The sequence below is a fragment of the Rutidosis leptorrhynchoides genome, chromosome 8, assembly GCF_046630445.1.
Source record: "Rutidosis leptorrhynchoides isolate AG116_Rl617_1_P2 chromosome 8, CSIRO_AGI_Rlap_v1, whole genome shotgun sequence".
In the NCBI taxonomy this organism is placed as follows: Eukaryota; Viridiplantae; Streptophyta; class Magnoliopsida; order Asterales; family Asteraceae; genus Rutidosis; species Rutidosis leptorrhynchoides.
In genome coordinates, this window is record NC_092340.1 from 259428864 (window position 1) to 259454713 (window position 25850).

The 25850-nt window shown below is 35.9% G+C and overlaps 1 protein-coding gene across 1 annotated transcript in view; it reads right to left on the reverse strand.

Moving 5' to 3' along the window:
- The window catches only part of LOC139861941 (phenylacetaldehyde reductase-like), a 34668-nt gene extending 10185 nt beyond the window's left edge, over positions 1-24483 (reverse strand). Inside the window, exon 1 of the mRNA XM_071850464.1 lies at positions 24366-24483. Coding sequence (XP_071706565.1) covers positions 24366-24483 — 118 coding nt within the window. The remainder of the gene's footprint in view (positions 1-24365) is intronic.
- Between the last annotated feature and the right edge of the window lie 1367 nt (positions 24484-25850).

The window sequence follows — 25850 nt, forward strand, 5'->3', positions numbered from 1 at the left end:
CAAAGTCAAGAAGCGATTAACTTCTCATCCTCATGCTCTATCCTTCATACCTCACTTTTTAGCAACGGTTTCGCACGTGAACATTTTTGGCCCAAAGACTTATGTCCTGATAATTATCAAAACTACATTTAATTCATTAGTTTTCATTACCTAGTAACTTGTCACCCGATGATTTAAAGATTTACCACTCAATCTTTTTCAAATCGCAACCTCTGAAATACGAAAAGCTATGTTATCAAAATTTTTACACGTTGATTATTCGTGCGGTCCTCACGGGATTTATGGACAAATGAATGTAATAAGATTTTCTGTCACTTATGCGATTTATAAAATCATATATGTATGTATGTAATTAAATTAATAAATTTATCCTTACTTATTTTGGTTAGTACATACTAAGTTATACCTTCAAATTATTCAAAAAAATCGCTCCATTACTGAGTTTTTTTAACTTAAGTCAAATAGTTTTATGCAGAATGGTACACGTTGTACATACTTCTAAATTTACTAAAAACTTCGTTCCGCTTATGCTGTCACGTCAAACGTTTAAAGGTTTTTCAAAACTTTCTTGATTGATTTTATTAAAGGTTTTCGTATTAGACTACACCATGTATGGACCACACTTTCTCTTGCCCTCCGTTAGGGATGAAACTTACCATTAAGATTTTTGTTAAAAACTCTTGAGCCACTTTGGATGGCAGTTTTATAAAATTTGTTAGAAAATCTTTGCACCCATAAAATGTTCCTTTTAAGGTTAGACATGACAAAAATACGGGCCAATAAATCAGTTTTCTGAGGTACACTCAGTGGTCACCCTATTGTAGGAAAGGCACTAGGTGAGTTTCTGTTCTCAATACTTCACGGAAAATCGCAACACCCTCGTAAACCTCATCTCTATGAATCTGTATGTAGAGGTACAAGAAACCATTTTTGAGATTCTTTTCACTTAGAGTAAACCATTCTTTATGACCAATGGTTCACGTATCTTCTCATCCGCACATCCCCTTAAGTACACGGATAAATTCAGAATGAACCGCTCGAAGAGTTCACTCTCGTTCAAAGATCACACCTTTCGTGCACCTTTCTTTCAGAAATGTAATATAAGATACTTTGAGAACCTATTAATCTTATTATCTATTTCGGGAGGGGACTGCTTAAAACATTTACGACACTGATGTAGTTACTCTACACATTCCTTCCTTCGTTGGTTGCAACTATATGTTGCTTTAGTTAACGTTAACCCTAACTTCAACATGTAACTGAAAGGATAAAGTTACATTATGGAACTGTGTTTTTATTCCATCCCAGGGATAAGTTCACACGCTGTATGTTAAACTGGGTGATATCTTTCATTGTTCGTTCAGACCATTTTGAAGGCACTATAAATAATTATGGATTACAAACATTCTTAAGAATCGGGTTCTTCATGCCTATGGTCTCCCTCCGAAATCAAGGGGCTAGTAAAATCCATGGCTAACACTATCCAAACATCAAATCGCATGGTTGCGATCACCATGTTTTCCATTCTACCTGTCAGCTTTGTATTGCGACATAAGCGCTCAATGTTTTAGATGAGCTTAGAAACATTCATGATGCATTTCAAGCATCCAGTTTACTGAAGATGCCTGTAAGGCTAAGCACACCATCTTTCCTTTTGTGGATATATATTCAGATGACATACTCATGTTAATCAGAAACGAAATCAATTTGTTGATCTCTTAGGACAAGAGACTTAATCAATGGCATACACCTATTCTTACTTTTATACGTCGAAGTACCTTTCGAGGTAAATAACTCACTTCTGAGCCCACGAGTCTCACAGAACTTTGATACACTCCTTCTTATTCAAATACGGTACCATTGTTGGTCACTCCTTAAAATTTCGGGACGAAATTTTCTTTAACAGGTGGGTAATGTAACGACCCTGGATTTTCTAACTTTTATTAATAATATTTATTATTAATACTTGCATTTTAATAAATGTATTTTTATACATTTACTTGTCACCGTGATTGACTTTACATGTCCCGACTTGTCTTTGTGACACACGCTTTTCACGAATAATATTTAGAATATTATTTACATTCATGATTAATTAATATTAATCATTTTTAATTAATTAATGCAAGTAGTTAATTACTTGGGCTATTTGTTACATACTTACACATGGGCTTTTGTTAATGGATTTGGACTTGGAAGCCCACCCTACTTTTCTTAATGGACTACTAGTAAGCCCACTATTATGCTAATGATGCTTTAATACTAAACAAGGATTAATTAAGTTTATGAGGAGACTTGTCACAAGCATGCTAGCACCAACTTTCCATGCATTTAACTTTAATCCATTTTAAGCTTACACCATCTCCCAACTGTCGTGACCCGTCCTAATCCATCTGGACGAATACATTACATTTGGTTACATCGCGAGGTACTTGACCTCTATATGATACATTTTACAAACATTGCATTCATTTTTAAATAGACAATCTTTCATTACATCGAAAGTTGACAGGCATGCATACCATTTCATAATATATCCAACTATAACTGACTTGATAATAATCTTGATGAACTCGACGACTCGAATGCAAGTTTTTTGAAATATGCCATGAATGACTCCAAGTAATATCTATAAAATGAGCTAATGCATAGCGGAAGATTTCTTTCAAACCTGAGAATAAACATGCTTTAAAGTGTCAACCAAGAGGTTGGTGAGTTCATTAGTTTATCATAATCATTTATTTTCATCATTTTAATAGACCACAAGAATTTCATTTCCAGTTCTCATAAATATACGTCTCATGCATAGAGACAAAAATCATTCATATGGTGAACACCTGCTAACCGACATTAACAAGATGCATATAAGAATATCCCCTATCATTCCGGGAAATCCTTCAGACATGATAAAATAACATCGAAGTACTAAAGCATCCGGTACTTTGGATGGGATTCGTTAGGCCCAATAGATCTATCTTTAGGATTCGCGTCAATTAGTAGATCGGTTTACTAATTCTTAGGTTACCAAGCAAAAGGGGCATATTCGGCTTCGATCATTCAACCATATAATGTAGTTTCAATTACTTGTGTCTATTTCGTAAAACATTTATAAAAATTGCGCATGTATTCTCAGCCGAAAAATATAAAGGGTAAAAAGGCAAATGAAACTCACCTAATGTATTTTGTAGTAAAAATACATATAACGACATTGAATAAGTGTAGGGTTGGCCTTGGATTCATGAACCTATATCATTTATATATATTAACACATATAATGGTAATCGAATAAATTTATGTATTGTTAGGAAATTAATTGTTATTTTAATTATGTGTTTCATTAATAACCTAATTAATTACATTTATTAATATTTATTATAAAAATATTAATATAGTTATGTTATATGTAGTAAATATGACTTTATATAACTAATAGTTATTTAATAAAATAATATTGATAATAATAAATAAAAAGTTGTTTCATCCTATAATAATAATAATAGTTATAATAATGAAAATGAAATTTTTATAAAAATGATACTTTTAATAATAATGGATATTAATAATAATAGCTATAAAAATAATGATTTTACTAATAAAAATAATACTAATATTTATATTAATAACTATAATGATAATAATACTACTAATAGTAATACTAATACTTATGATAATAATAATAATAATAATAATAATAATAATAATAATAATAATAATAATAATAATAATAATAATAATAATAATAATAATAGTAATTTTCATTTTACTAACTGTTATGATAATCTTCACTATAAATCTGTTATACTCAAATCAAGTTTACTTGTATACTAATTATACTTAATTAAATATTATGTTCATATATTATCAACAATTCATATTATATTATAACATAATAAAATATTATATACTTAGAGATTATACCAAACTTAAGTTTATAGTTTATACCCTCGAGTTAGATCGAACGAGAGAGGCGGGAAATGTTCAGAAGTGAAGCTCGACAGCGGTAGTAGCCGGTCTGATAACAGTATCCGAGTCGTGATGTACCAAATCTAGATTAAGAAAAATGGGCCTTAAGACAACTCAACCCAATATTCTTATCTTTATTGTCCATTCCACCCTTTTTAAGATCATAAGCCCACCATCATAAGTCCATATTTTAATTAGATGGGCTTCTTTTCACATCTTTCATATTCACTAATATTGAAGTCCATAATTTTCAATCCATGTTCAAGCCCGAGAAACAATTAGCCTAACTCAAATTCCCTTGTTAGCCTTTTTAACAAATAGAAGCCTACAAGTTTGGTTTTTTTTTTTTTTGTTTCTGTCGCTCATGATTAAAACTAGTAGCAACCTTCGTATCATTATCATCATCTTTCCATCATCTAACCATAATCATCATCAATCTCATCGCCCAACATCATCATCATAACATCATCGAACATCTACCATCACCATTTCATCCTTTTCTTCATCATACATCATTATCATACGATCAACCGTCATCATCATTTATTCATCAACATAATAATTCATAATCAAAATTATAACATAATCAAAATTATATCATAATCATAATCATAATCGTGACCATCATCTTTATCATCAACTACTCATGATCGATTAAAATATCACTAAACCATACTTGTTTCCACCATGTACATCAGCTTTACTACCTTCATCATATATCTCGTATATCATCATCAATATTATCACATCCTATCATTATTCCTAATTATAATCTATTTATCATCATAAGTCTTTTCCATTTGTTATAATCATTATAATACTCATCATCATCATCATCATACACCTATCATTTATGTTTATCTTTAACATCAACATATCATATCATCATCTATGTAACGACCCTGGAATTTCCAACATTTATTTATTAATAATTACTATTATTAATATGCGTGTTTAAACGAATGTACGTTATTACATTTACATGTTGCCATGATTGCCCGTACTTGACTTTTAAGGGCCCGAAACGTCTTTGTGACACCCGAAACTTTCACGAATAATATTTTTAGATATTATTTACATTCATGATTAAATTTATTAATCATTTTAATTAACTAAGGCTATTAGTTAGTTACTTGGGCTTTATTTGGCTTAACTTGTTATAATTGGAACTTGGGCTTGTTTTAAGCTAATGGACTCTTGAACTTGGGCTTATAAGCCCACCCTACATTTATTAATGAACCTTTAGCCCACTCTTGCAACTTGTAAATACCATTTAACATGCAACTAGTTAGTTTAGGAAGACTTGGAATCTTGTTACACATCATCCCCATGCACTAACACCTTAATATCCAACTTTTGTCATCTTTACAAGCTAGTAACCAAAGAACAAACCTCTCCCCCTCCCTTTTTCTGCTGAATGCTGAATCCATGAAGACCATTTAGTGGTGTTTTGATTTCATTTTTCCTTCATTACTCTCACTTGTATGCTCTCTCAAAAACACACACACTTTACTTGCAAATTCCCTCAAACTTTCTTCTCTTTTTCTCTCATACTTGTAAGTGTTTGAAACAACTTCTTTTCTTCTTTTCTTTTGTTGGTAAAAACTGATTTCTACATGAACATAATCATCATCATCTTTTGTTTATTGTTACTAGTCTTTGATTAGTTAATTACTTGTTGTTATTTACTTACATGTTTCAAGAATCTAACTTTCTAGTTTGATTCATCCTTTATCTTGTTTTAACAAGAACAATCAAGAACTAAACTCTCTAGTTTAGGTTCTACATATAACGTTTCAAAGATTATAAGTTCATTGTTGTTGAAATCATGCTTGTAAGTCATGGAAGTAAACTTAAAGTTTACTTTACTTAAAGATCAACTTTGGTTGAATCTTTAAAGTATGAGCAACCCTTGAACTAATTACTTGTTTAATTAACTTGTTTCTTTATTTTATACACTTTAATTTCATGTAGTTAGTTTATATGGTCAAGTACTACAAGTTAGTCTTGATCTCATATCTCTTGAACAAATTAAGTTAACTTTGAAAGTTCAAGAACACACAAACAAGTTTTCTTTAAATGTAACTTTGGATCTAGACTTTTGAGTCTTAGATCTTCAAGATCAAACTAAGAACTGTGTTCTACTACTTATGATCTTGATTAGTTAGTTTACTTTCAAGTTTGTAACTTGTTATTAGCTTTAAAGTCCATGTATGTGTTAGATCTAAGACTTTGATGCAACTTTGGTTCATCAAACTTCATACAACTCTTAAGTGAGTTGTGCTTCATGTCTTAGACTTGCACATGGGTTATTATGGTCAAGACTTGGTTAAGATGATGTAGATACATCAATGAGTTGTACACTTGAAGCTATATGAATCAAGGATGAGAGCCATGATGAACATCAAGCACCAAGACCACCGGAACCCTTAAAAACTCACTGTTCTGTCCAAAACCTACTGACCTGATGCTTCTGGAACAGACCAGTAGACCTGGGCTGTTCTAACCTTGATTTTTAGATAGAACTTTTCGAGTATATAACTTTTCATATAATACTCGTCTTAATCCGAGTTACGGTTTAGAGTCTACGGCCCTCCGAGCGTCACTATGTCCATTTACTTTTCTGTTTTCTGTGTACAGTTTCTGTTTTTCTGGTTTCTGTAACAGACCAGTACACCTGGGCTACCTTAACCTTGATTTTCATATAGCTCAGTTCGTGTAGATAACTTTTCATATAGGACTCGTCTTAATCCGAGTTACGGTTTAGGATTTATGGCCCTCCGATCGTCACTATGTCCTTTAACGTTGTGCAGAAATTTCTGACCTACTCGCACTTAGACCGTCGCCACGGTCAAACCAAGGCGAGTTTGCTTCTGTAAACTTTACCACACTTAAGGGACTCATATACGGAGCCATGGCCACTGGTCTCACCTTAATTCAGTAAGGGTAGAGGCCGTGGTGACTGACTGAAGTCAGACTTTGTTGAAAACTACTTTCATAAACGAAACTTACTTTACGCCTTGTGTTTGATGATGAATGATGATGACCCTTAAGACCTTAAATACATACTTTTAAACCTATTAAGACGATTTACTTACTTAGTACTATTTGACTTAGGTTGAGGACTTCGGACCTTTTACTTGCACACCTTTCCCGACTACTACTTTACCGCTACATATCATTGTGAGTTATAGCATTCCCTTTTTACTTTAACTTATTTTGGGAACTGAGAATACATGCGGATTTTATGTTTTACATACTAGGCACGAGTACTTAAACTTATATATGTGTGGGTTATATAATGGCAGAAACATTCCCTTTAGCTCGGTAACGTTTAATCATTGGTTTATGAACCGGTGAACGCGAATCTTAGATATGGATCCATAGGGTTTTACATCCCCACTCGGGCTAGTCGCGCTAGCAGTCAATGAGTGTTTAATACTTCGTAAACATACGCACTCGCCAAGTGTACTTTTAGGGGGTATTTTAAACGTTAAGTTAGTTACCAAGTGCCCACGGTTAACATATACTTTATCATACTGTTTTGAAACGCTCTTTGTAGCACTGAAATCTCGTGGCCTACCTTACATACTGTTATACTTAAACTATAGCTCACCAACCGTTGTGTTGACGTTTTTAAGCATGTATTTCTCAGGTGCTTGAGGTTGCTTTCGCTGTCTTACTTGTCGTACTGTAGAACCCGCTGCTTAGAGTTGTTATCGCATGACTACTTATCTTGCATTCAAACTTATTTACTTTTGAAACTATGTTATGTAACGACCTTTGGGGTCACGTACACTTATTTATTTGCTTCTACTTAGTGAAGCATGCTTTTGAAATGTAAAACATTTGATGTCGGTTATGACATCACCTTTTTATCGTGAATGCAACTTCTATAATTACAGCATATAGTACTTAACCTTGTAATGATCCTGTTGTTGATGATTCGTACACGATGGTTTTGTACGGGGCATCACATTTGGTATCAGAGCATTGGTTGTAGGGAATTAGGTTGCATTAGTGAGTCTAAGACCGACCCGAGTAGGATTCACTAATAGGACTAATCTACAACTTGCTAGTTTACTTGTTTCCGCTAAACTTACTGCATGCTGCTGCTTACTGTTACTGCTATATGCCGTATGCTACTACGTGATTTCACTACTGCATGCTATTACTTGCTTTCGATTGCATGCTAGTTTCATACGATTACTGATATTGCCATGCTACTTATTGTTATGCATGATTTAAACTGTTGGCCTATTATTTGCTTGCTTTATGACATACTGACATGGAAAATTTATTTTTCCTTGTTCAGATGTCGGATGTTCCACCTGCTGGCATTTCGGGCAGTACAGACTCAGACCCCGTCGCCCTACCTACTGCTACACCTGCTACTGCTACTGCCGATACACCGGCCCCGACACCCACTAGTGATCCCGGCGCTTCCACTTCCGGAGATGGTACAAGTGCACCTGCCCCAATTTCTGCTCCCGGACCCTCGAGGTCACAGCCCCGCATTGGTGGTATTGAGATCCCCGCGGAGTTCGGGGAAGGGCCGTTTCGTAACCACATGCGCACGCCTTGCCGACGCACTCCCGACGGACGTTTAGTCGTGATTCCACCAGGCAGACACCGACAGATGTTGGCCGCCTTCGGACGCTTCGGATTACCAGCTCAGCCACCAGTGTCACCACCACACGATTCGGATGACTCATCATCCGCCTATTCTTCATCATCAGACGACTCCAGCGATGATGAGGATCCTGCTGATAGACCTATTCAGGCACCCTCCACCCCGCCGAGGAAGCGGTACCGGTTCGACGGCACCGTCATTCCAGGGGTGAATGGAGGTCGTGCTTTTACTGACGCTTTTGGCCATCGTCGTAGGGTTACTGCTCGTAAACGAGTTGTGCCATACCCTGCCGAACCACAGATACGTAAGGTTCCCCGCTATGTATTGACCATTCCTGGAACCGTACCACCTAGATTCAGATACGCACCACTTACATCTAGGGACATACCGTCTACATCCGGAGCCGGACCATCTACATCAGCACCACTGGCACCACCCGCACCACCCGCCCCACCTGCACCGCCTGCCCCACCAGCTCCCTCTAACGAGGAACTGATGAGGGAGATTGAGACTCTCCGAGCTCGAGTCACTGAGCTCGAGGAGCAGTTGGCTCGAGGAGCAGTTCACCCACCTTCACCGTAGGACTTTGTATTTAGATTTCATGATGTAATCTAGTTATAGTTTCATGTATTTCATATGTATTGTACGAACTTATTCAGATGTATGAAACTTATTATTATTAACAAATGGAACTTTGCGTTATTTAATTCTTGCACGATGTTCTATTTACATTGTTGTACGATGATTCTGTGATATTTGTACCTAGATGCATTATTTAATAACATGTGATGTTTTGATTCCATGATTGGTCACTATATACTGTATTATTACTACTTGCATGCTGGATTTTGACTTGGGTCAAAATTTTTGTTTAGAATACCATGGCTAACGGAAGAACCACACCTACCGCCGCCCAGATTGAGGACATGATCAGCGAACGGGTCGCTGCAGCCCTAGCAGAAAGAAATCTCCAAGCTCCACCGCCACCACCGCCAGTTATCCCACCCGTTCGAAATGGGTGTACATACAAGGAATTCCAGAGCTGCAAACCGCATAACTTCAGCGGCACCGAGGGACCAGTTGGTCTCACCAGATGGTTCGAGAAACTTGAATCAGTATTTCGAGTTAGCAACTGTTCGGAGGATAATAAGACCAAATTTGCATCTTGCACGCTATCTGACGGCGCGCTAACGTGGTGGAACACGTTAGCTCAAGCAAAAGGGATTGATGAGGCATATGCTATGCCTTGGGAAGAGTTTAAGTGTGCTATGATTGATGAGTATTGTCCAAGAACTGAAATTCAGAAAATGGAAATCGAATTTATGCAGTTAAAGGCCGTAGGGAATGACCTTAACAGTTACAACCGTAGGTTTTTAGAGTTGGCACTTATGTGTCCGACCATGGTCACCCCCGAATTCAAGCGCATGGAGAAATACTTCTCGGGACTTCCTAAGTCCATCAAAGGAAATGTCACCTCATCCAAACCACCGAATGTTCCCGAAGCAATGCGCATGGCGCATACTCTCATGAATCAGATCCTTATTGATGAGCCGGAGAAGGCTAAGTTTGAAGCTGGTAGTAGCGAAAAGAGGAAATGGGATAACAACCACAACAACCACAACAACCACAACAACAATAACAACAACAGGGGTAGAAACTATGATCAAAACCCGGCGAAGCGACATGAAGGGTTCAGGCAAAACAACAACAACCCCAACCCCAACAACAACAACTCCAACCCGAACTACAAGGGCACGCTACCACAATGCAAGAGGTGCTACAAGCACCACACCGGGTATTGTAATGCTGTTTGTGAGAAGTGCAAGAAGAGCGGGCACATCGGTAGAGACTGCAAGACTACCACGATGACAGGGAGGCCAAACACCAACGGGCCGAAAAAGTGTTACGAATGCGGGCAGACGGGCCATTTCAGAAACGAGTGCCCGAACAAACGAAAGGATGGCGGACCACCGCGTGCTAGAGCTTTTAATGTTAATGCAAGGGATGCACGCGATAACCCCGACTTGGTGACAGGTATATTCACAATCAACAATCTTTTAGCTTCTGTCTTGTTTGATACTGGTGCGGATAGAAGTTATGTATGTAGACATTTTTGCGATAAGATTAATTGGTCATTAGTCCCGTTAAAAGAGAGTATGCTTGTCGAGGTCGCCAATGGAAAACTTGAAAAGGTTGACCATATTAGTCGTGGAGCTATTATCAACATAGCTGGTGTAGATTTCGAAATTGATTTGATACCTATCAAACTGGGAAGTTTTGACGTGATCGTCGGTATGGATTGGTTGAGCAAGATAAAGGCCGATGTTATCTGTGGAGATAAAGCACTTCGCATACCATAAGGAGATGGCGAACCACTGGTTATCTATGGAGAGAGATGTACCTCGAAGTTGAACCTCATTAGTTGTGTGAAAGCACAAAAGATTATGAAGAAGGGACGCTTTGCTGTCCTAGCACATGTGAAAGCGGTAGAAACTGAGATGAAGAGCGTGAACGACATTCGAATTGTGAACGAATTTTCCGATGTCTTCCCAGAGGAATTGCCTGGATTGCCGCCGCAGAGAGCCGTAGAGTTTCAGATTAACTTAGTGCCAGGAGCTGCACCTGTAGCTCGCGCACCTTATAGACTTGCACCTTCCGAGATGCAAGAATTACAGAGTCAACTACAAGAGCTACTTGACCGAGGATTTATCCAACCAAGTTTCTTGCCTTGGGGCGCACGTGTTCTGTTTGTGAAGAAGAAGGATGGATCCTTTCGTATGTGTATCGACTACCGTGAACTCAACAAACTGACTATCAAGAATCGGTATCCTCTTCCACGAATTGACGATCTTTTTGACCAACTACAAGGATCGAGTGTCTACTCAAAGATCGATTTGCCATCCGGTTATCACCAGTTGAGGGTGAAGGAAAGTGACGTGATGAAAACTGCATTCAGAACCCGTTATGGTCATTATGAGTTTCTCGTGATGCCATTCGGTTTGACAAATGCACCTGCCGTGTTCATGGACCTCATGAATCGTGTCTGCAAGCCTTACTTGGACAAGTTTGTTATCGTCTTCATAGATGATATCCTCATCTACTCTAAGAGTGAAGAAGAACATGAGCAACACCTCCGATTAGTGCTTGAACTCTTAAGACAAGAGAAACTTTACGCCAAATTCTCCAAGTACGAATTTTGGTTGAAGGAAGTACAGTTTTTGGGTCATGTTGTGAGCGACCAGGGTATCAAAGTTGATCCCGCCAAGATTGAAGCCATCAGCAAGTGGGAGACCCCCACTACTCCAACGCATATTCGCCAATTCCTAGGTCTCGCCGGTTATTATCGAAGGTTTATCGAAGGATTTTCTCTGATTGCGCGTCCTTTGACCGCACTGACTCACAAGGGCAAGAAGTTCATTTGGGAACCCGCACACGAATCATCATTCCAAACTTTGAAGAAGAAGTTAACCTCCGCACCTATCCTATCACTTCCTGAAGGCAGTGACGACTTTGTTGTTTATTGCGATGCATCGAAGAGTGGTTTTGGTTGTGTACTGATGCAACGATCAAAGGTTATTGCCTATGCCTCTCGCCAATTGAAGATTCACGAGTGGAACTACACTACACATGATCTTGAACTTGGAGCCGTTGTCTTTGCACTCAAATTGTGGATACATTATTTGTATGGAACTAAGAGCACTATCTTCACCGACCACAAGAGTCTCCAGCACATCTTTGATCAGAAGCAACTGAATATGAGACATCATCGATGGATCGAGACACTCAACGACTATGATTGTGAACTCCGTTATCACCCTGGCAAGGCCAATGTTGTAGCTGACGCTTTAAGCCGAAAGGAGAGGACGGCACCTCTCCGTGTTAGGGCTCTGAACATCACCATCCATTCGAACCTCAACAGCCAGATCAGAGTAGCCCAAGATGAGGCTCTGAAAGAGGAGAACATATCTCACGAACATTTGAACATACTTGTCTCTCGATTCGAGGTTAGGGAGTCTGGACTCCGATGTTATGCCAGAAGAATTTGGGTACCTCTTTATGGAGATCTACGGAACCTGATACTTGATGAAGCACACAAGTCGAGATATTCGATTCATCCTGGAGCGGGTAAAATGTACCACGACCTTAAAGAACAGTATTGGTGGCCGAATCTTAAGAAGGACGTTGCAACTTATATTGGGAAGTGTTTGACTTGTTCGAAAGTTAAGGCCGAACATCAGAGACCTTCTGGGTTAATTCAACAGCCGGAAATCCCACAATGGAAGTGGGAAAGGATCACAATGGATTTCATTACTAAGCTGCCGAAGACGGTGGGCGGATGCGATACTATTTGGGTTATTGTTGACCGCCTCACCAAATCTGCACACTTCCTAGCAATGAAGAAAACTGATACAATGGAAAGACTTGCTCAGCTGTACATCAAAGAGGTTGTATCTCGTCATGGTGTACCTTTATCGATCATCTCCGATCGCGATCCCCGTTTTACATCCAGATTTTGGCGTTCTTTGCAAGAAGCCATGGGAACTCGTCTTGACATGAGTACTGCTTATCATCCTCAGACTGACGGGCAAAGTGAACGAACGATTCAGACCTTGGAGGACATGCTGCGTGCATGTGTCATTGATTTTGGAAAGGCCTGGGAAAGGCATTTGCCACTCGCCGAATTCTCGTACAACAACAGTTATCACTCTAGCATTAATGCTGAACCTTTTGAAGCATTGTATGGTCGTAAGTGCCGATCTCCTATTTGTTGGGCCGAAGTAAGCGAAAAGCAAATCACCGGACCCGAGGTAGTCCACGAAACCACGGAGAAGATTGCTCAGATCTAAGCTAGACTTAAGACTGCCCGTGATCGCCAAAAGAGTTATGCCGATCTTAAACGTAAAGACTTTGAATTCAACGTTGGTGATCGTGTAATGTTGAAGGTTGCACCTTGGAAGGGTGTGATACGTTTTGGAAAACGTGGAAAGTTAAACCCACGATACATTGGTCCTTTTGAAATATTGGAACGTGTTGGACCCGTTGCATACCGTTTGGATCTACCAGCACAATTGAGCTCAGTTCATCCTACCTTCCATGTATCGAACTTGAAGAAGTGTCTTGCTGCACCCGAACTTATCATACCATTGGAAGAATTTACTATTGACAACAAACTCCACTTTGTGGAAGAACCTGTTGAAATTATGGATCGTGAGATCAAAACTTTGAAACGCAACAAGATTCCGATTGTACGGGTACGATGGAATGCCAAACGAGGACCTAAGTTTACTTGGGAATGAGAGGATCAAATGATGCGAAAGTATCCTCACCTTTTCCCGAGTCCTCCATCTACCTCAGCTTAAATTTCGGGACGAAATTTTCTTTAACAGGTGGGTAATGTAACGACCCTGGAATTTCGAACATTTATTTATTAATAATTACTATTATTAATACGCGTGTTTAAACGAATGTACGTTATTACATTTACATGTTGCCTTGATTGCCCGTACTTGACTTTTAAGGGCCCGAAACGTCTTTGTGACACCCGGAACTTTCACGAATAATATTTTTAGATATTATTTACATTCATGATTAAATTTATTAATCATTTTAATTAACTAAGGCTATTAGTTAGTTACTTGGGCTTTATTTGGCTTAACTTGTTATAATTGGAACTTGGGCTTGTTTTAAGCTAATGGACTCTTGAACTTGGGCTTATAAGCCCACCCTACATTTATTAATGAACCTTTAGCCCACTCTTGCAACTTGTAAATACCATTTAATATGCAACTAGTTAGTTTAGGAAGACTTGGAATCTTGTTACACATCATCCCCATGCACTAACACCTTAATATCCAACTTTTGTCATCTTTACAAGCTAGTAACCAAAGAACAAACCTCTCCCCCTCCCTTTTTCTGCTGAATGCCGAATCCATGAAGACCATTTAGTGGTGTTTTGATTTCATTTTTCCTTCATTACTCTCACTTGTATGCTCTCTCAAAAACACACACACTTCACTTGCAAATTCCCTCAAACTTTCTTCTCTTTTTCTCTCATACTTGTAAGTGTTTGAAACAACTTCTTTTCTTCTTTTCTTTTGTTGGTAAAAACTGATTTCTACATGAACATAATCATCATCATCTTTTGTTTATTGTTACTAGTCTTTGATTAGTTAATTACTTGTTGTTATTTACTTACATGTTTCAAGAATCTAACTTTCTAGTTTGATTCATCCTTTATCTTGTTTTAACAAGAACAATCAAGAACTAAACTCTCTAGTTTAGGTTCTACATATAATGTTTCAAAGATTATAAGTTCATTGTTGTTGAAATCATGCTTGTAAGTCATGGAAGTAAACTTAAAGTTTACTTTACTTAAAGATCAACTTTGGTTGAATCTTTAAAGTATGAGCAACCCTTGAACTAATTACTTGTTTAATTAACTTGTTTCTTTATTTTATACACTTTAATTTCATGTAGTTAGTTTATATGGTCAAGTACTACAAGTTAGTCTTGATCTCATATCTCTTGAACAAATTAAGTTAACTTTGAAAGTTCAAGAACACACAAACAAGTTTTCTTTAAATGTAACTTTGGATCTAGACTTTTGAGTCTTGGATCTTCAAGATCAAACTAAGAACTGTGTTCTACTACTTATGATCTTGATTAGTTAGTTTACTTTCAAGTTTGTAACTTGTTATTAGCTTTAAAGTCCATGTATGTGTTAGATCTAAGACTTTGATGCAACTTTGGTTCATCAAACTTCATACAACTCTTAAGTGAGTTGTGCTTCATGTCTTAGACTTGCACATGGGTTATGATGGTCAAGACTTGGTTAAGATGATGTAGATACATCAATGAGTTGTACACTTGAAGCTATATGCATCAAGGATGAGAGCCATGATGAACATCAAGCACCAAGACCACCGGAACCCTTAAAAACTCACTGTTCTGTCCAAAACCTACTGACCTGATGCTTCTGGAACAGACCAGTAGACCTGGGCTGTTCTAACCTTGATTTTTAGATAGAACTTTTCGAGTAGATAACTTTTCATATAAGACTCGTCTTAATCCGAGTTACGGTTTAGAGTCTACGGCCCTCCGAGCGTCACTATGTCCATTTACTTTTCTGTTTTCTGTGTACAGTTTCTGTTTTTCTGGTTTCTGTAACAGACCAGTACACCTAGGCTACCGTAACCTTGATTTTCAGATAGCTCAGTTCGTGTAGATAACTTTTCATATAGGACTCGTCTTAATCCGAGTTACGGTTTAGGATTTATGGCCCTCCGATCGTCACTATGTCCTTTAACGTTGTGCAGAAATTTCTGACCTACTCGCACTTAGACCGTCGCCACGGTCAAACCAAGACGAGTTTACTTCTGTAAATTTTACCAAACTTAAGGGACTCATAGACGGAGCCATGGCCACTGGTCTCACCTTAATTCAGTAAGGGTAGAGGCCGTGGTGACTGACTGAAGTCAGACTTTGTTGAAAACTACTTTCATAAACGAAACTTACTTTACGCCTTGTGTTTGATGATGATTGATGATGACCCTTAAGACCTTAAATACATACTTTTAAACCTATTAATACGATTTACTGACTTAGTACTATTTGACTTAGGTTGAGGACTTCGGACCTTTTACTTGCACACCTTTCCCGACTACTACTTTACTGCTACATATCATTGTGAGTTATAGCATTCCCTTTTTACTTTAACTTATTTTGGGACCTGAGAATACATGCGGATTTTATGTTTTACATACTAGGCACGAGTACTTAAACTTATATATGTGTGGGTTATATAACGGCAGAAACATTCCCTTTAGCTCGGTAACGTTTAATCATTGGTTTATGAACCGGTGAACGCGAATCTTAGATATGGATCCATAGGGTTTGACATCCCCACTCGGGCTAGTCGCGCTAGCAGTCAACGAGTGTTTAATACTTCGTAAACATACGCACTCGCCAAGTGTACTTTCAGGGGGTATTTTAAACGTTAAGTTAGTTACCAAGTGCCCACGGTTAACATATACTTTATCATACTGTTTTGAAACGCTCTTTGTAGCACTGAAATCTCGTGGCCTACCTTACATACTGTTATACTTAAACTATAGCTCACCAACCGTTGTGTTGACTTTTTTAAGCATGTATTTCTCAGGTGCTTGAGGTTGCTTCCGCTGTCTTACTTGTCGTGCTGTAGAACCCGCTGCTTAGAGTTGTTATCGCATGACTACTTATCTTGCATTCAAACTTATTTACTTTTGAAACTATGTTATGTAACGACCTTTGGGGTCACGTACACTTATTTATTTGCTTCTACTTAGTGAAGCATGCTTTTGAAATGTAAAACATTTGATGTCGGTTATGACATCACCTTTTTATCGTGAATGCAACTTCTATAATTACAGCATATAGTACTTAACCTTGTAATGATCCTGTTGTTGATGATTCGTACACGATAGTTTTGTACGGGGCATCACAATCTACCATACTCGGTTATCATTATAAACATCATCAATGGCATCATCAAATCATAACAGGTAGTGGCTTGATCGACAGTAGTAGTAAACAGCAAAAACATAAATAAAAGAAACAGCTAACAGTAGCTGTAGCAAATAGTTTTTTTTAACGGTTAACTTCGAATGATATCGGTATCACATGTTCTCAAAATTTTAGCAATGTGTTTAATCATCCTGTGAGAAATGAAAAATATATATTTATATATATTTTTATGTAACAGAACAGGAATGAAAACACCTTAAATTGATTCATCTAAATAGGTCGTTTCAGGCCAAAATCTAAACATAGAAGTTGCGCAAAAACCTTCACCGAATGCACGATCAACAGAATTAACACCTGGAAATCGTCAATTCGATCCAATTGATTTGTTGACCGAAGTAGCTGTAAAGTTAACTTTGAGTTTTAGACCGAATTGTTGTTATTCAATCTGAGTTGTTGCTTCAGAAAGCTTTAGTTGAAGAATAGGAACCTGAAATGAGTTTCAATTGAACCAGAACTAGATTGAATTATTCCCGAGACTAGCTCGGTGTGAATATCAGTGGTAGCGATGAACGTAAAAAAAATTGATGAATTTGGAGTTAGATATTGGGAATTAGGATTGACAAACATTTGAATGGTGATAGATAATGGAATGATTTTTCTCCAAGATCATGTGCTGATCGAATCTATAAGGGAAGAAGAGATCGACATAATCTCACGGGCGTACAGGGTGAAAAAGAAAAAAAATAGGGTTGAAGCAGATGTGTACAACATATTACACGTACTCATTTATTTTTATATAGCATTTTTAATATTAATAATAATTAAATATAAATATATTAATAATAATACAATTAATAATATTACAAATAATCACAATAGGAATAATAATAATAATATTGATAATCAAAGTTATAACTATATTAATAATAATAAATAATTATAATGAATATAATTATTATAAAAATGGTAATAATAATAATATTATTAATAATAACAGATAATAATTTGTATTATTTTATAATAATAATAATATCAATCATAGTTATCAAAAATTATAATTTTACTACTAACTCTAATGTCCATGACATTAATAGCATTGGTAATAATAATAATAACAATAATAATATAACAATTTAAATGTATCAGATTCCTATCTATATATTATATATTAAATTAATAATATTAATAATACTGATACCAATAGTAATACTAAAAGAAAGAATATAACTAAATTTTAATTTGTAGAATTAATTATGTAATATCATATAATACATTATATAATAAATTTTATTGTATATTTATTACTTATAAATTTTATATATATTACAATATACTTATAATAATAATTGTACCTAGAATTCATATATATTTATTTATAGATTCATCTTAATTTACCCTTAATTATTTTGTATCTTATGTTACATATTTAATTCTAATGTTCAAATTATATTTTATAATTTCAAATTATTATGTACAGTTACATTTATATACATATACATATTTATTTACAAACAATTGTTCATGAATCGCCGTACCTAGTCAAAGGTTAACTGAATCCTGGTAAACAGTTCAAAAATTTCAAGACTCAACATTACAGACTTTGCTTATCGTGTTGAAATCATATTCAGATTAAGTTTAAATTTGATCGGAAATTCCGGGTCGTCACACCAACACTTGAAAGTTAGCTTTTGACCTTCCTCTTTGAGCCTCCAAAACCGTTGGCATTCATGGGTGGGGAGGGAGCTCCAATTTTCTTTTTTTGTTACTTATTTACTAGCCTTTACTTCACTTCACACACACACACAACATACTTACACTTATTTTCTTTCAACTTTCTCTCTAAATTTGTAAGTATTACATCTTCTTCTTTCCTCTCTTTTTCCTTTGAAAAACTGAAACCATCATCATCAATTTGCTTGTTTTGTTGTTTGTTGTTAAAGATCAAACTTTATAATTTGTATCTTCATGAATCTTATTTCTTCCATCTTTGTTTGATGAGAAATCAAGAACAATGATCTAAGTTTCTATAACTTATGGTTCTACACTTAAGTATTATAAAGATTTAAAGTTCATAAGCTTTATAATCATACTTGTGTTCATGTTTTGTTAACTTAAGGTTTAATTTCTTAAAGATCCAAGCTTTGGCTTGAATCTTCTTAAGTTAGAAACAAACATGAACTTGTTACTTGTAGATTTAGTTTAATTCTTTGTTTTGTAAGTATTTAATTTCGTGTTTGTATTTATTTGGTCAAGTGTTACTAGTTAATCTTGATCTCATTTTTTTCTTGAAACTAAAGTTAAACTTTGTAAGTTCAAGAACATGGAAGTATAACTTTCTAGTTATAACTTCATACACTTATGTTGGATCTAAGTTTCTATAGCTTATGGTCTTCCGAATTTGTTGTAAACAAGAGCTTATAAGCTTATATACATTTTACAAGATAAAAATCTAAGTTTCATAACTTATAGTTTTATTAAAGTGAAAATCCAAGTTCTACAATTTAGGATCTAACTTAAGAACACTAGATCTAGACTTTCTAGTCTAGGATCTTTAAGATCTAGCTAAGATCTAAGTTCTACAACTTAAGATCTTGTTTATTTAGTTTACTTTCAAGTTTATAGCTTAATATTACTATTAGAACTCAAGTATGTGTCGGATCTAAGATCTTGATGTAACTTTGGTTCATCAACCTACTTACAACCCTAAAATGAGTTGTGCTACTTATCTTAGACATACACTAGTGTCATTACCGTCAAAATTTTGTTAAGGTGATGCAAACACATCAACGAGTTGTACACTTGAAGCTACAAGTATCAAGGATGAGAATCGTGATGAGCATCAAGCACCAAGAACCCACCGGAACACTTTACTTACTGTTTTCTGGAACTGATCAATAACCTGGGCTACTGAAAAAGTTAATTTACAGAATGTTCGGTTCGAGTAGATGACTTTTCGTTTAAGACTCATCTTAATCCTATTTACGGTTTAGGATTTATAGCCATCCGAAAGTCACTACACCCTTTTAACGTTGTGCTGAAATTTCTGACCTACTTGCACTTAAACCGTCGCCACGGTCAAACGAAGACGAGTTTGGTTCTAAATTTTGGTCAGAAACTAGTGGACTCACATACGGAGCCATAGCCACTGATTACGCATCTTTTTGATTTACGTAGAGGTCGTAGCAGCTGATCAAAATCAGCCTTTGTTTCGATATCTATTATTAATTGAAAACTTACTTTACTCTTTTGTTTGATGATGAATGATGATCATACTTAAGACCTAATTTACATACTTCTAAACCTTTGGGAACGATTTACTGACTTAGTAACTTTTGACTTAGGTTGAGGACTTTTCGGACCAACTACTTGCCTACTTATCTCATATCGACTTAACTACTTTTCACTGTGAGTTATAGCATCCCTTTTTACTTTAACTATTTTGGGACTGAGAATACATGCGCATTTTACGTTTTACATACTAGTCACGAGTACTTAAACTTTATATATGTGTGGGTTATACAATGACATAAACTTTCCCCTTAGCTCGGTAACGTTTAGTCAATGGTCTTTGAACCGGTGAACGCGAATCTTAGATATGGATCCATAGGGTTTGACATCCCCACTCGGGCTAGTAGCGCTAGCATTTAACGGGTGTTTAATACTTCGTAAACTTACGCACTCGCCAAGTGTACTTTTAGGGGGTGATGATTACGTTAAGTTAGTTACCAAGTGCCCACGGTTAAACATATACTTTATCATACTGATTTGAATTACTGATTTAAACTGCTGGTTGAAGCACTGAAATCTCGTGGCCTACATTACATTACTGATTACAAACAAACTATAGCTCACCAACATTCGTGTTGACTTTTTAAGCATGTTTTTCTCAGGTGCTTAAACGTTGTTGCTTCCGCTGTTAGATCTGCTGTCTTGGTGTTACAGACTTGCTGTGTTAGACTTCCGTTGCACTACTTAGAGATGTCTCAATCATAGAACTTTTAATTTGCATTCGTAACTTATGTTATTTTTAAACAATGGCTTTGTAACGACCTTTGGGCCACGTACTTATGTTTATGCTTCTATTCAAAGGAAGCACGTCATCTTTTGTAAAACGCTATATTTTCATGAATGCAGAACTGGTTTTCAAACAGCATATAGTGTATGACCTTGTAATGATCATGTTGTTGATGATCCGTACACGATGGTTTTGTACGGGGCGTCACAATATGTGTGTGTGTGTGTGTGTGTGTGTGTGTGTGTGACTTATTAAATAAGAAATAAGATATAGTATACAGAGCCATCTCAACAATTCGAAGGCCCTAGGCGAAAAGAAAAATGGGCTCTCACACACGTTTATTTTTTTAATATATATAAAAAGATAATACTTAAATTTATCAATTTGTATATAATTACATTGCATTTGACTATTTAAAATAACAATATTACAACTTTAATTGACAATTTTTTATATAATATATATATTTAAAATTTTGAGCCCTTCAAACTTTTTGGGCCTTAGACGGTTTTCTATCTTGCCTATGTCCAAAGACGCGTCTGATAGTATATATATTACATAATTTAAGTAATGAAAATATAAATTTACATAGTAAGTCTGGAAAAATGCCAATAGGAAGGAGAGGAAAAATGACCCGGAAGGTGATGCCAAACTAGTCTATTTGAAATGTTAGAATCTAGAGTTATACTATTTTTTTTTTTTTTTTTTTTTTTTGAAAGGCAACAAATTTTATTGATCAACCAAATTGTACAACTCGATAATATATGCTAACTAAACAAGCCGTTAAGCCAACATACATAAAAAAAACTCACAAAAATTTACATAATAAAAGATTGAGGGTTGTGTAGCCAAGAATGCCAATCGAGGTGAAGTGACTTGCATCTTTTCCCAATCCACTCGAATGCTTTGAGTTGGATCTCACATAGTGCTACCGGGGTGGTCCAACATTTTTTTATTAAAGACCATTTGGTTCTGGTTCCACCATATGTGATAACAACACGACCAAAGAACCGCTTGCCAAATCTTGGAGCCTAAAGCCGTCATATTCCCGATTGAAGAACCTTGAAGAATCTCGCACAAACTAGCCGAAGAAAATACATTAAATCCCCACCATTTGAACACCTTTTCCCAAATTCCAAAGACTTTTTTGCAAAAGAGCAAGGCATGATCAACCGATTCCACATCGTCGTCACAAAAAGGGTAACGAACGGAGTGAAGATCGATCCCACGCTTATCTAGCTCTACCAAAGTGGGAATACGCTTTTTCCTTGACCTCCAAATGAAGATTTCAACTTTCTTTGGGATGAAATTATTTCTCAATGTTTCCACAATATTAGTACCAACCTTTAATACTTTCGAATCAATCAACCAAGAAAGACGCTTTGTAGTGAAGAAGCCATTATTCGAACCTTGCCATCGCCATGAGTCTTGTTTATCTTGAACTAAAGTACACGAGCTGAGGTCGCATAATAATGACGCGAGATCAGCCCCTGTTCGTCCTCTCGGTGTACGGACCCATTCCCAAAAGCCGCCCCATGTAGAACCATTCCAAACCCATCTATCCGCAATAGAGTAATACTATTTTATAATAAAGATTGAACCTCTTTGATAAGTTAGAAAGAAATAAGTGACTTTTTTAAAATAACTTATATAATAACTCATTCAAATGCCTTATGTAGAGGGGAAAATTGATGAATTCTAGTTTTTCGTTCGACTTATAAACACAATAAAAATATAAAAATAACACTATGCTATTTATTTTATTATTTATATATAGCTTATTCAAAACAAACATTATATATCTACACAAACACCTTCTTAACGAAAACAAAAATAAGCAAACCCTAAATGTTGATATATTTTTTTTTTTTTTTTTGGTAAGCAAGGAAACTCTCCTATGAATGAGCACATTGGCGCCCCCATAGAAGGTAAAACCTTGGGTAATCAAGCCCCCGAGCGCAAGACCTGGTACCGGGTGAATTGCGCATTATGCGCACCCTCTTGTCACACTCCCTTTTTGAACAATTTAGCATAGCCAAGGATTGAACCCGGGTGGTGTGCTTCATTGGGCAACTCGGTGGCCACTCAGGCAAGCCTGAGTGTTCCTAAATGTTGATACTAACAAGTCAAGCTTGAATATCAGTACCATCACCAATTAAGTTGTTAAACAGCCTGAATACAAATTAAAAATCTTTATTTCTCTATAATAAGATACTAGTAATAATAACTTTCTCATTCTAGCTCATGTGTTATGTGTATGATTACAAATCATAAACTAAATATTACTAACTGTACAATGACTTATCAACCAAGACGTTGTAATACTTTGATTTATTAACCTTTTGAACTTTTGTAGCATGAAAAAAAATGAAGGGTCACGGTACTGTCAGAAAAAACTACTTGATATAAGTTTTTGTTTTGTTTTGTTTTATTTATTTATTTATTTATTATTATTATTATTATTATTATTATTATTATTATTATTATTATTATTATTATTATTATTATTATTATTATTATTATTATTATTATTATTATTATTATTTTATTTTATTTTTTTTTTTTTGAAAGGCATTGATATAAGTGTTATTAGCTACATTGGTTTAGTTTGGGTTGGGTTGGTTAACTTTTTTTTTTTCCTTTCAAATTTCACATTTTCATTAATTTAACCGCAAGGTGTTGACGTATTAGTGATGACCTAACTTTCGATTAGGGAGGTCAGGGCTCGACTCCCAAGAGCTGCAAAAATATTTCCCTTGTAGTACTTAGTCAACTTCATGAGCCTCGGAGGTCTCATACGTTTATGCGTTCGAGGCTCACCCGAGGGGGTTTTACCACACGCGGTGTTCGTATGAATTCGTCGTGGAGTTTCTCTTGAGAGGCGGTAGGATTATAATAGTTCGTCCAAGGAAATGATCAGGTGGGTGGGTTCCGACATCGCGTTTGTACCCGTCAACGTTCAAAATAGAAACTTCTTCATTTATTTATGCATTAGTTAACTTTATCCTAAAAATCAATATATATTTTTTTTTTTTCAAAATATAATGATTGAGTAGGCAGTGGGTCGTTAAGCTTTTGTTGGCTCGATCGATTGAGCATTTTAAATACTTAATTCTTCTACAAACAATTAAAAGTGATAGTCAACTTGTAAAATATGTTTTTATTCATAAACTCTCTTATTTCAAGTAGACAATGAGTAATAAGGTAATTAGCTGAGTTGGAAACAGCCAAAATTAGAAAAGAGACACTCACCGAGGGAGCGTACAGTGGCATGAACGAAATAGCCACGAGCTAACAAGAGCTCAACGAGCCATGACGCTATAAAACCCGAAGCCCCCGTAACGCAAACTACCTTTTCTTCTCTGCTCATTATTAGCTAGAATTCTTATGTTAGTGAATTAATCAAGTTAATTATCGTTGCACCAAAAACCTTCGGTTATTCAATTATTATAAGCATGCTAGAACATCCAAAAAAAATTATTTATGCACGAAAAATCACTAGTTGGATTAAAAAAATATGTTTTACTTAAAGGAAATCAAACGTGCAATTTTTGTGTAATAATAAAATAAAATTTGGCAGTGTGGGTGCGGAAATACATTAATTAACTAATAGATCAATGTCAATTGCTGACGTGTATAATTAAAAAAATGTGATGTGATGTTTATTTATTTATTTATAAAAAAAACAAGGAACAGATTAAAATGCATGAATTAAAAAAAAGTGTGACGGGATGTTTATTTATTTATATATTTTTAGCAGAATGATATTCATTTGAGTCCAAGTTTTATCTTGGGTTTGAGGGAATTAATTTTAGCCCTTAGATTGATGCTCATCAATGGCTGAGATTAACTTGATCAAGTATATGTAATTTTGGGCGGAGGGGCAATTTCGTCAATTTACTCAAATATTTTGTACACACACTCCACCCATCTGGTTCATTCCTCACTTTGCACACACATCTGATACGTTTTTCTCTCCCTCTCTATCTCCATTCTAGGGTTTTCATCTCTCGAATTTCTTCATCGCCATCAATTATCTTCGGTTTCTTCGATTTCATCAACAATCAAACGTTTCATCTTCAGTAATCCATCTATAACGAATGGCGAAATCAAGCGAATCTCCAATTTCGAAACCTTCTTCTTCTAAAAAACAAAGTTCTGCTACAAAACGAGCTCCGACTAAAACTCCGGCTAAAACACAAGCTTCGGGTAAAGCACAAGCTCCGGCTAAAGCACAAGTTCCGGCTAAAATAGAAGCTCCGGCCAAAATACAAGCTCCGGCGAAAACTAAAGCTCCGGCTAAACAAATGCTTCGGCCAAAGCTCTAGGTAATTTTACTATGTTTTATTTAGCAATCAATCAAGTGTTTGTTCTATTTTCATTGTTTTCTTAATTTTTAGGGTTTTTAGAGATATAGTGCTTCGTGTTCATGTGATTTGTTTGTGATTATCTTATGTGTGTTATTTACCAGTATTACACAATTTTTGTCATCAGAACGTAATTGTTAGGTTTATAATCACATGTGATTTTTACAGAAATACCAAATTCCAACAGATTGTAATTGTTAGTGTTTTTAATCACATGTGATGTTTCTGTTTTAATGTACCTTTTAGGGTTTTTGTAATCAGTTTTTCATAGTTTTAATGTTTTAATCACATGTGATTGACAAAGCAAAATGTGATTGACCAAAGTAGAATCACATGTGATGTTTTTGTTTTAATGTACAATTTAAGCAGA